General features: G+C 41.1%; 1 protein-coding gene across 1 annotated transcript in view; it reads right to left on the reverse strand.

The window, feature by feature from the left end:
* msh3 (mutS homolog 3 (E. coli)) overlaps window positions 1-16,301 on the reverse strand; it is a 268,529-nt gene that overhangs the window by 157,101 nt on the left and 95,127 nt on the right. Inside the window, exons 13-14 of the mRNA XM_048593784.1 lie at window positions 14,232-14,400; window positions 8,215-8,279 (exon numbers count right to left, since the gene is read on the reverse strand). Coding sequence (XP_048449741.1) covers window positions 8,215-8,279; window positions 14,232-14,400 — 234 coding nt within the window. The remainder of the gene's footprint in view (window positions 1-8,214; window positions 8,280-14,231; window positions 14,401-16,301) is intronic.

Here is a 16,301-nt window from a genome sequence, read left to right on the forward strand (position 1 = left end):
TCATTCTGGCCTTTTGCAAATTCCTGATTTTAATTGCTCCACCACTGGTGAACTTCAGTTGCCAAAAGCTTAAGCTCCGACATTTTCTGCATAACCCTTGTCTCTTCTCTATCTCAATTTCCTCTTCTCAGACTGTCCGAAATCTATCGTAGCTAGTGATCTGATATAATATATCCTTATGTGGTTTGGTGTGATATTTTGTTTTACAACATTCTTGCGAAGCACCTTTCAGTTGTGCCTACAGATGTTAGCCAGCTTAGTCAACAGCGTTACACCTAAACCATTCTCAGTGACGGAAATGTCCATCCTCCACCCAGACTCCATTCTATGCCAAAGGTATCTTCAGTGCTTCCTCCAAGTGGTGTATAACATGGAGAAGTACTGAATCATCGATCAAGAGAGCACAGATGTTACCTTGCCCATGTTTGTATTGATGTTCTAGTATTTCGTGGGGTTTGAAGTTAATTTTCAGAACACCCCAGGCCACTCCATGCTGATGGTACACCACTTACCACCATCTCTGTCGAGTTGGTCATGCCGAGGCCTAGTGCTGAACTGTTCTACTGTAGCTTTTTGAAGAGATTGCGCAATGCTTCAGATGGAACAGTGGTGAAAGAGCCAGGGCATAAAATTGTTCCCAGTGCTTCAGCATTTACCTTCACTAACCTTCCAAGACTTGACAGCAATGGCAGAAGGCCAAAGTTTGATTCTGTGTAGAACAAGCTGCCTCCAGAGGTGATATGTTGCAGCTTATTACTATTGCTGAATTGAGGTCAGAGACCCAATTTTGGGTTATCCACGAGCTCTGGCTTTCAGCACAGGCTTGAATAGCCACATTATGCCATAAGGATCTAGTTTTTCAAAACTGCTGCTCTGAAAATGGATTTGAGGTACAGCTTTTCATGGCTAATCACAGTCTTAACAACGACATGGTGAGCACTATTACACTTCATTTGCTTTCTTTAGTCATTATTGCTGTTATAAAAAAAAAAGGTGCTTTTTTTTTTTTAAAATGCTTTTTATTTAACCTTCCTGTGTTTTTGCCATATTGCACACCATGACATTCTTGGCTCTGCAGCGTTTTTCTCTAACCCACTTCCCAAGTGCTTTTAAACACTTAATTCTTTTGCAACAGCTGCTTGTTGCTTAGACACCAAATTCATGGGATTTCCATTCATTTGTACAAAGGAATGCAAAATTATCATAATTCACACGAATGTTCTGGTAATTTAATTACTTATGTGGTCTGGGCAACAGACTCTACCAGTTTAAGAAGTGAAATTCAAGTGGTATAGCAAAGCCTTTGGTCAAGAGTACTTAAAAGCATTGAAGCTGGTTGAAATTATTTTTCTTTAACTTAGCACCTTTAGGTTTGACTGGGCCAAGATAACTATTTTCTCTCACTGTCATCTGTGCTCGCTTTTCTTTCTACTCTCGGTTCTTTGTCAAAGAGTGGGCCTGTTAGACTATTATGTGAAAGTTAATTTATGACAGTCAGCTGGGTGTGGCTACACCTGCCTAGTATCAGGCTAGGTCGTAGCCATTGAATCACTTGGAATGACTTCCCTTCTCACTCCCATATTACCCTCTAGTGTTTCTAGAAAATCTATCCTTCACTTTATTTTTCATCTATATGCTACCCCTCAGCGGAATAATCCAAAATCGTGTCAGTTTTCACCACGACCCGACCTCCCCACCTCCTCTCTTAATTCCTCCACTGTTGGGAAACCATCTGAGGATTTGCCCAACTTTCAGTCCTGGCTGAGCAGACATTTGCCCCCAGTCTGCTTACTTGTGACCACAACTTTGAACAGGCTTTTGGCCATTTACCGTAATGGCACCTTCTGTGCCTCAGTGTCTGACTATAAAAGCTCAAATAAAGTGCTTTAGGGCGTCTTATTATATTAAAGATGCTACAGAATCATAGAATCTCTACAGTGTGGAAGCAGACCATTCAGCCCATCAAGTCCACCCCAATCTTCCACCAGCATTCCACCCACCCCTCTCTACCCTATCCCTATAACCCTGAATTTCCCATGGCGCACCAACCTCGCCTGAACATCCCTGGACACTGTGGGCAATTTACCATGGCCACCTAACCTGCACTTCTTTGGACAGTGGGAGGAAACCCACGCAGACATGGGAAGAATGTGCAAACTCCACACAGACAGTCGTCTGAGACTAGAATCAAACCCAAGTCCCTGGCGCAGTGGGGCAGCAGTGCTAACTATTGAGCCACCGTGCCACCCACTATAATTAGATATTTATAAATTGTTTTTTCTTTTGAGGATTTATTTCACAAACTCCACTTCAAATCTTACTCCACCAAATCAAGCAACAAGTGAAGTGGTGAGGAGTGGACTGCCCTGCTGCTCTGACTAACAATAATTTGCCATCTTACTGTGTTATGGGATTCCAACCTGTATTACTTGCTCCAAAATTATCTGCACTGGAACCTCTTCACAAGGACCTAGAACCAAATCTAATTTGACTTGCAAAGTTATCCTTGTATGATTCATATCAAAAAGACAACAATCAGATCAAATGCACAATGGTGTTGGTGTGTACTGTCAACATTATGTACAGTAACAACTTAGCAGGTTTCTTTAACAGCATCTGCCAAGCTATCTACTATCTGAATTTGCTTTTGGATTTCTTGGTGACTTTCTTATACTGATGGCTCTTATCTAGATGTGATTTTTCAATAAGAGGAAACATTCTCTCCATATATACTCTTAGCAACCTGTAGCACAAAAAAAGACTTGGAATAAATGTGTTGCATTGGCAGTTTTCCAAACCTTTGGAGCTTTTCCAGAATCTAAGGGTTATCAGAAGACTACTTCCAGTGCATCCACCATCTCTGCAGCTACTTCCTTCAGAACATAGGGATGCAAGAACTCGAAGTAGAAGTGGGCAATTCAGCCTGTGGGGTCTGCTCCACCATTTAATACAATCATGGCTGATCTCATCTCAGCCTCAATTCCACTTTCCTGCCCACTGTCCATAGTCCTTCAACCCATCACTAACTAAAAATCTGTCTTTATCCTCCTTAAATGTACTCAATGTCACAATATCCACCATACTGTGGGATAGTGAGTGCCACAGATACAAAACACTTCAGAGAAGTAATTTCTCCTCCCCTTATCCTAAAATTATGATGTCTTGTTCTATAATATCCTTTTATATCCTAAGATGCATCCCATCAGATCAAAGAGCCTTATCGGACTTTAGCACTATTAGTTTCCCTAGCACATTTTTCTCTAGTGATAGTTATTGTGTTTATTTACTCTCCACCTTTTGCCACTTGAATATTTAATACTTTTGTGATGCTATTAGCATCTTCTACTGTGAAGACTAATGCAACATATTTATTCAACTCCTCTGCCATTTCCTGGGTCTTCATTTTTTTATAGCGCCAGCTTCATCCTTGAAGGGGCCTATGCTCACTTCACATTCTGTCTTCCTTTTCATCTATTTAAAACAGCTCTTCACATTACTTGCATGTTCACCCTCAAAGTTCTCTTCCCCGTTTTTGGTATTTATTTGGTCATCTTTTGTTGGTTTTTTTAAAAACTTTCCCAATCCGCTGCTTTACCACTAATGTTTTCAACATTCAGGGTTTGAGCGAAGATTTGTAGCTCAGGTGCTGGTTGTAGATGTTGGTGTGTTCGCTGAGCTGGCAGACATTTTGTCCCCTTACTCGGTGACATCCTCAGTGCAGTGGAGCCTCCTGTGAAGCGCTGGTGTCTTGTGCCAGTTTGAATTTACATGGTCTGGTTTTTGCTGCTTCCAGTAGGTGCCAGTTCCTGTTGTGCATTGTAATGGTCGGTACATCGGGTCTAATTCAATGGGTTTGTTGATAGAGTCCGCAAATGAATGCCAAGCCAACAAGAATTCTCTGGCTATCCTCTTTTGGTTTGTCCTATGATAGTAGTGTTGTCCCAGTAGGAAGTGTAGTTTTTCTTGTCTGATCGCATCTGGTCATGTCGTTTAGTTGCTAACTGGTGATCGTGGATGCGGGTTGCCAGTTGTCTGCCTGTTTGTCCCACATAGTGTTTTGTGCAGTCTCCACATGGTACCTTGTAAACCACATTCGTCCTGTCCACAGTATCTATTGGGTCTTTAACCCTGGTCAGTTGCTGTCTTAGTGTGACTGTGGTTTGTGTGCTGTCATGATTCCTAGCAGTCTGAGTAGTCTGGCTGTCAGTTCTGAGGTACTTTTTTTACATATGGTATGGTAGTTATTGTTTCGGGTTTTGGTTTGTCCTGGTTGTGCTGTCTGTTGGCTAGGCATCTGTGGATGAAGCTGCAGGGGTATCCATTCCTGATAAAGACCTTGTAGGGATCATCTTCTTCTTCCTTCTGCAGATCAGGTTTGCTGTGGTGTGTAGCGGCCCTTTTGAACAGGGTCCTAGCCCAGCTCCTCCTGTGTGAGTTGGAGTGGTTGCTGTGATAGTTTAAGGCCTGGTCAGTTTGTGTGGATTTCCTGTATACTTTTGTCGTGAAGTCTCCGTGCTCTTTTCTTTCCTCCATCGCGTCTAGGAATGGGAGTTTGTTGTTGTTTCCCTCCTCTCTTGTAAATTTGATCCCTGAGAGTATGGTGTTGATGAGTCGGTGGGTGTTCTCAATTTCTGTTCTTTTCATAATTACCAAAGTGTTGTCCACGTATCTGATCCAGGGCCTGGGTTAGGTCTATGGGAGGGCTGTTTGTTCCACTCTTTGCATGACTGCCTCAGATACCAGTCTGGAGATTGGTGAGCCCATGGGAGCCCCATTGATCTGCTCATATATCTTACCGTTGAACATAGAGTGGGTCGTTAAGCACAAGTCCAATTGTTTGAGTACTCAGCGTTTGTTGATCTGTTCCTCATCTGTCGTCTGTTGTGTTTCTGTAGTAGGTTGGATATGGTTTCTTTGGCTAGAGTTCTGTCGAATGATGTAAACAATGCTGTTACATCGAACGAGACCATCACTACTACTTTGTCTATTTTTGTGTTCTTCATGTTGTCCAGGAATTCTTGTGTTGATTGTATGGAGTGTCTTGAACTACTGATTAGATGTTTAAGCTTTTGTTGTAGTTCCTTTGCTAGTTTGTGTGATGGAGTTCAACATTGCATATATTTTCTTTCAAATTGATGCTATCCTTAACTTCCCTGGGTAACCATAGATGATTCATCCCATTCCTAGAATCCTTCCCCTTCATTGGACAATGTCAGAGGACACACAATACAGAGTTATAGTCCAACAGGTTTATTTGAAATCACAAGCTTTCGGAGCATAACCCCTACATCAGGTGAAGTGAGAGAGAAGAGCACTCAGACACAGAATTTATGGGCAGAGAGATCAAAAGATCATACAAACGCTGTGAGTAGAGTGCCAAATAATAAGTCCCTGCAGGTCAGCCAGTGTTAGACGGTTAGTGAAGTGTCAACGGCTGAATAACAAGCGAAGGAACAACCTACAATCCAATTAAATGAGGGAGAGAGATAATTACAAAAAATTAAAAATAAGGTGGTGCTGGAGACAAATGACTGGAATATCATGATAGGTATAAGAGTCGCATGTCAAGGGTCTAACCAAAAAGTCATAAGTAATCCAAAACTGTACAAACTAATTAAGATAGGGAGATCATTATCCAGGTGATGTCTTTGCTATGAGCCATGATCTTTCTGTTTTAAAAGTCTGCTATTGTTCTTTAACCACCTTTGCTGCTAAAATCCTTCCCTAGTCCACTCCAGGTAGCTCATTCCTTTCTAATTACTATTATTTAAATGAGAGGAATATTCCCAATTCCCACTGCCCTGTGTGTGAAAAAGTGTTTCCGGATTTCATTTTTAACAAACCATTCTTCCATTAATGCTGAAACAAGTCTAATGGCAACTCTATCCTGGACAAGATGTTCTCGAATATGTTCATTGTAATTGGAACCACTTCGACTGATCTGTTTGCCTGGTTTATCTCCACCAGTCTCCATGACAAACAGCCTGAGAAAACTCTGTCAGGTTTCTTCATAATTCTTTCTTAAATTTATATGTTTTGCAAGTAGGAGCGGACAAAACATTTACTTGAAGTTTGCAGTTACACTTCCCCACCTCCCCCTGCTGAATATTGCGATGTTTCCCTTCACTGTTGCTTTTGCCATGCTTTTATTGCACCAAATCATTAAATGTGACATATAAAAAAATTGACCAGTTGAAGGGCAAAGTTAAAATTTGTTAAAGGACAAAATACATGATTCTGGAGTTTGCTTGGCCTTTACGCCCTTTCTATTCTGCTCACAAACTAATTCAGAAAGTTTGAAAAGTGCAGAAAATTAAGTGCCTGTTACGAACATGGCCACAATAAGCACAAGTTTCAGTGAACTTGTACATACATCTATCAATCTCTTCACCTTAATGAATTTTCATCCATAAAATGGTGTGGGCACGGTGGTTCAGTGGTTAGCACTACAAAAACAAAGTTGCTGGAAAAGCTCAGCAAGTCTGGCATCATCTGTGGAGGAGAAAACAGCGCCAGGGACCCAGGTTTGATTCCACCCTCAGACAACTACCTGTGTGGAGTTTGCACATTCTCCCCGTGTCAGCTTGGGTTTCCTCCCACAGTCCAAAGATGTGCAGGCTGGGTGGATTGGTCATGCTATAGTGCCCGTAGTGTTCAGGGGTGTGTAGATGAGGTGGGTTATCAGGGGATGGGTCTGGGTGGGATGCTCGGAGGGTCAGTGTGGACTTGTTGGGCCAAAGGGCCTGTTTCCACACTGTAGGGAGTCTACACAAAAATAAATAGATTGCACCATCAAATCAAGTTCAATTCATTACAACCACATATTCTTGTGGTGTTTAATTGCATTTTACCTCTGAACTTTCTATTTCCTCAAATAGATTTTTATGGACAAGCTTCTCTAATTGAAAGCTTCTGAATCTGCATAAATGATTAAACGAATTATAGAGTCATAGAGTTCTCTGTTATAGAGTCATAGATTCATTCATACTGAAGAAACATATCATTTAGGTTTGGTGCTTTCCTTGGGATTTAACTGTTTATGCCACTTTACACCTTTTTAAAGTTCAAGCACATTCAAATGCATTTGGGAACTTACTTGGGCATAACTTCATATCCTCAAAACGGACCCAACAATGGGCTCTTTTTGCAAATCTGACCTCCAGGTTGTGTCTAAGGAGGAAACTCCAGACATGGAGCAAGAAAGTAATAGACCTTAGAACAGAAAATGCAGTCTGGTTTGATCATTATTTTAAGTAAACAGTCCTAAATGATGCTTAAAGTCTCTCAGTATCACAGAATATGATTACCACGGTAACACACAACCAAAAGTAAAAGGCTTAGAGACTACCGTACTTTTCTTAAAAGTCAACTGCTACCTTTTTATATGAGGTCATCTTAATTACTTTTTCTTATCCGTTCACAGGATGAGGGCATCGCTGGCTAGGCCAGCATTTATTACCCATCGGGCAGTTAAGAGTCAACCACATTACTATGGGTCTGGAGTTACATGTAGGCCAGACCAGGTTGGATGGCAGTTTCCTTCCCTAAAGGGCATTACGGAGCCAGATGATTGTTTTCCGACAATCAACAATGGATTCATGGTCATCACTAGATTCTTAATTCCAGATATTTATTGAATTCAAATTTCACCATCTGCCATGGCAGGATTCAAACCCAGGTCCCCAGAACATTATCTGGGTCTCTGGATTAACAGTCCAGCGATAATGCCAACAGGCCACTGCCTCCCCTAAATGGCTACATTGAAAGTCAAAACTAGAATTTGCATAATGCTAGCTTGGCCCAACTGATGTTGGAGTCTCTACTGACTTGGGCACACCACATATTGAAGGAGTTCCAGGGCACTGCGTTTCAGATTAGACATTAAACCAGATATGACAACTTAGCATAACAGATCCTATGGCAGTATTTGAAGAGGAGCAGAGAGTTCTCCTGTTCCCTAACCAATATTCATTCCCCAACCATCACCATTTGTGTATTACTTACTGTATACTAAGTGACTGTTGCATTTGTCTACATAACATCATATGTCAAAGGTATTCCATCATTGTAGTGTGCTTTGAGATGTCATGAGTAGGTAATTACATAATTCCACATTCTTGTTTAGCACAAGTTCAAGTCTATAGTTAATATTGATATTCTAGGCTTTTAAAATAACTTATACAATCCAAAACTTTCAATTTCATTCATACATACCTTGAAATTTGTGTCCAATCAGCTGGAATGATGGAGAGTAGAGAACTTTTGACTTCTATCAGAAACTGGAAGAAAAAAACAGGAATGAGAACTTTTTACAAGTAACTAAAATGTACTATTGTGTAACAATATTGCAATGGAAACTTGTATCCTTTCCAACTGTCACCATACTTTAGTCAGATTCAGATGGTCCCTGTATCACAGATGGTGCTGCATTTACAATGTTGTAGCGTTCTCACAATAGAACCATTTTCATGTGGATTAGGTGTCTCTTAAATTCTACTCTCAGAAGGGAGATATGTGCGTGAAGGTACACATATGCAAACACCATTTTTAATTTTTAAAACTGATATTGGCAGAAAATATCAACAACAGTAATCAAATTTATCTAACTGCAGCTTTTTGTTTCTTTGAAATAGGGAATAATGAGAGAGGCAGGAACAATGATAGGCAACAAGCCAGTGGAAATAAATCATGGTGCGAAGAGTTCCGGGTAAAGCTACTTCAAATTGTTCTTTGCTCTTCTCCATTACTAAACCCAACATTGTAATAATCACTTTTACACGTGTTCTCCCACAAACACTCGCTCCACTTTGCACAACTCAAACTGTAGCACCAGAAAAGTTTGTGGTGAAAAAGGCCCAATTTCTAATGAAAAAGGGATTGGTTTTGAGCCCAGAGTCAGATATATAATGGACTAGACTTCCTGGGAATTGGTAAATGCAGCCTTGATGTCAAGGGCTGTCACTCTCACCTCACCCCTAGAGAACCTGGGTCAGGTACTCTATTGTCAGGTAGATGCCAGTGTTATACCTGTACTGGAACAGGTTGGCTGGGGCTGCAGCTCGTTCTGAAGCACAGATTTTCAGTCCTATTGCCGGAATATTGTCAGGGCTCATGGTCATTTCAGCATCTAGTGCCTTCAACTATCTCTTGATTCACGTGGAGTGTATAAATTTTGCTGAAGGCTGACATCTTGATGCTGAGGATCTTGGGATGAGATCAGATGGTTCCTCCACTCAGCACTTCTGGCTGTAGTCAGATGCAAATGCTTTAAACTGATCTTTTGCACTGATGTGCAGGGCTCCCCCTTCATTGGGGTTGGGGATAATTGTGGAGCCGAAATATCTAGTGAGGTGTTTAGTTGACTCCCACTATTCACAGCTGGAAGTGGTAGGACTTCTGTGCTTCGATTCTATCAACTGGAAGATCGTTTAACCCCATCTACACCATCCTACCTCTGATGATTGGCATGCAAGTTGCCCAGTACCGTACCTTTATCAGGTTGACACCTCACTTTTAGAGATGAGTGGTGCTCCTCCTGGTATGCCCTCTTGCACTCAAATGAACTAGGGTTGATCTCCCAGGTTGAAGGTAAATACATCGAGGAAAGGTATATCCCACACAAGGTTACAGATTGTTGTTGAATACAATAGTACTTCTTAGCCTGCTTCCAACTAATATGGTATGACCTCATTCTTTCACCCCTTCGTGCAACTTTCCACTTGTCAGAAGTTGGTTCCCATCCCCTGCCTACTTGTTTAAATCTACATCAACCAAACTCAATAGCATGTACACATTTGACTTCATCTGGCTTAAGCTTGTCAGCAGCAAGCTTCTCTTAATCTCAAAACAAGGTTCATAATCACAGTCAATATGAACTTCTATTATTGAATGTGGTGATAGAAGATTAAATTGAACACTTTAAAGAATGTTTGCAGAATGCTTCCAAGGTGCAACTGGGAAACATACACAATGAACATATCTCAACACACTGCAATCGGATCCTCAAGTAAAACAGACTGTTAGTGCTCAGGTAAATGCGGCAAATGACCAACCAATGGGACATGGATGGGAATGATGCAGGCCTATCATTGAAGGGTGAGATTTTCCCCGTTTCACCACAAATATCACTGAAAATTAATTAGTAATATAGGCTGTGTTAGCACACTGCCAACCTAAGGCTGCTGTTGAACACTCTTGGAATTCAGTTAAGAGATGTGGAAAGTGAATGAGGCACATTATATTAACTCTGCATATTTCTCAATAATTTGGTTGTGGAACTTATTTAAAAGGTGGTGACATTGATAAGGCCAGTACTCCACACAGACTGCAGCAGTTCTAAGATGATGCCCAGTCATTAACTTGCCAAGAACAACTTTCCTATTTTTCCATGGAATGTGGGTGTTCACTGGCAAGACCAGCATTTGTTGACAACCCACATTAACCCTGAACCGAGTGCCTTGTCCAGCATTTCAGAAGGCAAGTTAAAGAGTTAACCACATTGCTGTTGGTTTGAGTCACATGTTGGCCAGACTGCGAGACAGATATCTTTCCCTAAAGGACATCAGCGATTCGAGTGGGTTTTTATGGCAATCCAATTATTTTCATGGTCACCATTACTCTCGCTGGAATTTTAAATTTGCTGATACTGAGTTTCAGAGGCATCATTCTCTCAGGGTTTTTAAGGATCTTCCCCTCAACTTAGAAAAGACTGAAAATCCTCATGGAAATTCTCACCCTCAAGCCCGAAAACTAAGTCCAAGTTTAGATTCAAATTCACATTATCCCTTTGCAAAATGAACAAAAGGATATGGGACAGGTTCATAACCACAAACAACATGCCTTGGGCGAAATTACTGAATCAGTGAATTAGCTTTTAAAAAGTGTACCAACTTTGAATGTGCTAAATTGTCGTACTATCATCACTGCCTATAACAAAAAAAGAAGCTTTATTCCTTTAAAAAGATACTGTGATTTGGTTTGCAAACCCTTTAAATGTCCAATTACACTGTAACAAACAATTATAGCTCTAAAATATTTCTGAAAATGGCTATTGTATTAACACTTATTATCATGCCAAACACACTTCCCTGGTACAGCAATGATTCCAACTATATTTTAAATAAATTCATTTTACCTCCATTTGATAGATTGTGCAATACTGATATCAGACTCATTAGCGATACATCATGGAAGCAGACCCTTCTGCCCACTCATCCATGCCGATCAGGTTTCCTAAACTGAACTAGTCCCATTTGCCTGCATTTGGCCCACATCCCTCTAAACCTTTCGTATTCATGTACCTGTACAAATGTTTTTAAATGTTGTAATTGTACCTCTACCACTTCTTTCTTCACCACCCTGTCTACCTGTGATGCCACTTTCATGGAACTATGTACCTGCACCCCTAGGTCTCTCTGTTTGACAAAACTCCCCAAAGCCCTAGCATTAACTGTGTAAGTCCTGCCCTGGTTTGTCTTACCAAAATGCAACACTTCACATTTATCTGAATTAAATTTCATCCGCCATTCCTCGGCCTACTGGCCCAGTTGATCAAGATCCCATGGTACTCTTCAACAACCTTCTTCGCTGTACATTATACATAAATTTTGGTGTCATCAGCGAACTTACTAACCATGTCTCCTATTTCTGATCCAAATTGTTTATATAAGTGACAAACAATAGTAGAACCAGAACCGAAACTTGCAGCACACCGCTGGTCACAGGCGTCCAGTCTGAAAAACAACCCTCTACCACCACCCTCGGTCTCCTACCATCAAGCCAATTCTGTAACAAATGGGCTCGCTCTTCCTGGATCCAATGTGATCTAACCCTACTAACCAGTCTCCATGCAGTACCTTTTCAAAGGCCTTGCTGAAGTTCATGTTGACCACATCGACCACATCAACCACATTGCCCTCATCTATCTTCTTGGTCACCTCTTCAAAAAACTCAATCAAATTTGTGACTCACGATTTTCCACACACAAAGCCAAGCTGATTATTTCTGATCAGTCCGTGTCTTTCCAAATGCATGCAGATCCTGTCTCTCAGAATCCCATCCACAAATTACCCACGATTGATGTTAGGTTCACCAGCCTGTAGTTCCCTGGCTCTTCCTTGCAGCCTTTCTTAAATAGTGGCACAACATTAGCCACCCTCCAGTCTCCCAGCACCTGACTCGCTGCAGTTGATGATACAAATATCTCAGCAAGGGGCCCCGCAATATTCTTCCCTAGCTTCCTACAATGTTCTAGGTTACATGTGATCAGGTCTGGGGGATTTATCTATATTTATGCGTTTTAAGACCTCAGCACCTTCTCCTCTGTAATGTTCATTCTTTTCATCTCAACAGTATTTACTTCCCAGAGTTCCCTAGCTTCCATGTCTTTCTCCACAAGAAATACTGATGTGAAATATTCATTAAGAATCTCACCCATCTCCTCTGGCTTCATTTATAGACAACCTTGTGGATCTATAAAAGGGTCCTATTCTCTCTCGAGTTACTCTTTTGCCCCTCAAGTATTTGTAGAATCTCTATGGATTCTCCTTTACCTTATCTGCCAAAGCTTTCTTATGTCCCCTTTTTGCCCTCCTGATTTCCCTCTGAAGTATACTCCTACACCCCCCCCCCCATACTCTTCAAGAGATTCACTCGATCCCTGCTGCCTATACCTGACATATGCCTCCTTCTTTTTCTTGACCAGAGCGTCAATAATTGTAGTCATCCACTGTTTCCTACTCGTCAGCTTTACCTTTCACAGTAACAGGAGTATGCTGGCCCTGAACTCTGGTTATCTCATTTCTGAAAGCCTCCCACTTGCCAGAAATCACCTCCCTAATCAACCTTTGATAGTTCCTGTTTAATACCATCAAAATTGGCCTTGCCTCAATTTAGAATTTTAACTTTTAGATACCGTCTATCCTTTTTCATAGCTAGTTTAAAACTAATAGAATTATGATCACCAGTCCCAAAGTGTTCCCCCACTGACACCTCAGTCACTTGGCCTGCCTTATTGTCCGAGAGGTCTAGTTTTGTCCCTTCTCTAGGGGCCATCTACATATTGGTTATTTTGCTTAAGTTGTACATTCTTTGAAACTACATTCATGCTGTATGTTCATGTGACACACTGTGGTTTTATTTGATTTTACTCCTTAGAGAGCAAACAGCTCTCTGCTAATAGTTATAAAACGGCATTGTTTAAAAGGAACAAAACCTGAACAGACCAGTTGTCAGATGAATAACTCAGCTTGAAGTTGTAGCATTACAACTTGTAGCACATTATTTGCTTTCAGCATTTTCTACAAAATAATAAACAGAATCAATTCCCACAAATTATTTTGAGTGAAACTCTTTTCCCATCGGTACTTGTACCATTTTATAACCGCTCTAATTCCTTTCCACATTACCATCACACAGAACAGAGATAAGTAATGTAAGCACCAACAGTGAACTCACTGTCTCAACTAGTGGTGATAGCAGACAGAAAATCCCCAAATTAAAATATCTGGCCTTCAACAAAACGTACTACTGCCATGGTATGCAAAATATATCACAACATGACCCTGCAGTCGGGATAGTACCTCCTGAATCTCTAGCTTTTACTGCTGAATGACCTCCTCTACAACCTCTTCCATCAGGCAGTAGATACAGAAGCCTGAACACATGAACAAGCAGGTTCAGGAACAGCTTCTTCCTAGCCATTATCAGACAGTTGAATGGACTCTAGCCTCAAATAACATAACCTGTATGCCTCTAAGTTTTTTTGATCAGTACATTCTTTGCTTGCTGTGATTGGCCAGTACCACTCATAAACAAAGCTTTTCACTGTATTTCAGTACACGTGGCAATAAATCTAAATTAATCAAGCAACATTACTGCAGTAGCATTCAGGGGTCCTGCTAACCCGAATTGTTTGGAACATAATTGATGCTTTTTTGCCAAGTGCAAACCCAAAAGATGAAACAACAACTTAGACGATAGAGGGCAGGGTGACAGCCAGAGGTTTCTGAATTTCTTTTTTCTGGAGATAAGACTGATGCTAGCAAGGCTACATTGATGGACCATCCTTGCTTATCACATGATGATGATTGTGGGCTTTATGTTGCCAGTCTAAAATGGGGCATAAACACGCTTCAACAGTCCTGGGAAACAAACGTGACTTCAACCTCAGCGGTTGCATTTAAAGTAATCAGTAGATCATTCCAGCCTGATTAAAACCGAGCTCAGTTTACCTCTTGCCCCGAAACTGTCACATAATCTAAAGACGGTTTTTTCAGAATCAATCGGATTTCTCTGCGATGACCCTGCAGTCGGGAAAGAACCTCCTGAATCTCCAGCTTTCGCTGCTGAATGACAGGGAAGTCAGTGAGGTCTGTAAAGAGCTGCGTCTTATCACCTATCCTGAAAAAAGGACAAGACACAAAGCATGAATATGTAGTCACTCTCTTTCAATGCCATGGGAGGCACATGAAAAAATACATCAAACACTGAATAATTTCAATGTTGTCGAAGACATTGCAGGTTAATTGTTTTTGGTTACTACAAGTTTACCATTGTTCGAGTTATAACACAGGATGCTCAAAGGAATTTATTTTTAAATTAACAACATTTTACTTATTTCTGACTACGATTAATCTAATTTTAAATTTCCATTGTAATCACACTGTTTCTTTTTAAACAGTCCATTAGCTGGCTCTCTGCCAGTTCAAAGTTATTAGAGGCCAAATGCAGTGAAGATATTAATATTTTTGACCATATGTTGTTATGGAAACTGAGCCAGGATTATTTTGGAGAAACAATCAGATCTGGAGATTGGATGGGTGGGGAGGAAGAGAAAATAAAGCAAAGCGTCATATTCCAACCCTAGGTCCAAAATGGCATTTGGCAAAACATTTGTTTATCTTAAAAAAAACAATGAATCAAAAAGAAAATGATAGAATTTCTGCATTGATTGAACAGCTCTCACAAAATTCATCTCAGGGCTGATCTCATCATGACAATCTTCAAACCGCTAGACCTCAACAGGCTGAGGAAGAACAAAATTTAGGGCCTACCTTCACTAATTGAACAACAGAAGGCACAGGAAAATGGTTTGTTTTCACTGGGTCAAAACCCAGGAATTCCATTCCCCCCTCCCAATGGCATTGTGGGTTTAACCAACAGCACATGGACAGCAGTAGTTGAAGAAGGCAGCTCATCGCTACGTTCTCAAGGGCTAGGGCAGGAATCAAAACACGTCCCACAAGTTAATCTTAAAAAAAAAAATCTTGAACTGCAGCAGATTGGGAAGGCGGCTCCTTCTTCTGAACTTCACCATCACCACTTTCTCGAGAGAAATTAAGGATGGCCAATGGTACCCACTTACCACAAACAAGTAAAAGGAAACCGGATGGAAAGAAAGAGAAACCAGTGTAAACTAGTGAGGACAATGTTAAACAGGCTGAAGGTTCAAGATAGGATGCTTGCAGAGAAAGGGATTCTGTTCTCAATGTATGTGGCAGTGCCAAGAAAATATTCATTTTCCATCGTGAGCACCCTATTATTGGAATAAAACATTTCGAATCAGATCCAGCATGCCCAAGCAAGAACAAAGCCTTCTCCATCCTGCATCAACAATAGCCTGTGATTGTGAATAAACGATTAATAAAAATGAACTAACCAAAGCAGCATTGACAGAATAGATTATATTTACCTAGCTTCTAAACTACATAAATAGCAAAATAAAAAACTGGGGCTAAGAGGGACGTAGGGACAAGGAAGATGCATGAATTACGCAGCCAAACAGGTTATAGAACATAGAACATAGAACAGCACAGCCCAGTACAGTACAGGCCCTTCGGCCCATGATGTTGTGCCGACTTATTTTCCTACTAAGATGAAACTGCCCTGCATACCCTATATTATACTATCATCAATGCATTATATGTCAACCTGTAAATCCTTCCAGGAGAAACAATAGCAGTACTAAGAGAAAGAGGGGTTTCTGGTCAGCTACATCAAGGAAAGAACTTTGGAGCCTGTACCATCACAAGAATTACAGACTACCACACATGCTGCTGCAGCAACCCAGATGGAGTTAACTTTAACACAGGCCCGGGGGCCTCTGGGCTGAATCAAGATTGGGCCCTGATACTCACTCAGTGATAGTAAGAACAGCTAATGCTGGCATCAGAGACAACACAGTGTGGAGCTGGAGGAACACAGCAGGCCAGACAGCATCAGAGGAGCAGGAAAGCTGAGGTTTTGGGTCGGGACCCAAAGAAGATGCTGTCTGGCCTGCTGTGATGCTCCAGCTCAACACA

The sequence above is a fragment of the Rhincodon typus genome, chromosome 3, assembly GCF_021869965.1.
Source record: "Rhincodon typus isolate 14 chromosome 3, sRhiTyp1.1, whole genome shotgun sequence".
NCBI lineage: Eukaryota > Metazoa > Chordata > Chondrichthyes > Orectolobiformes > Rhincodontidae > Rhincodon > Rhincodon typus.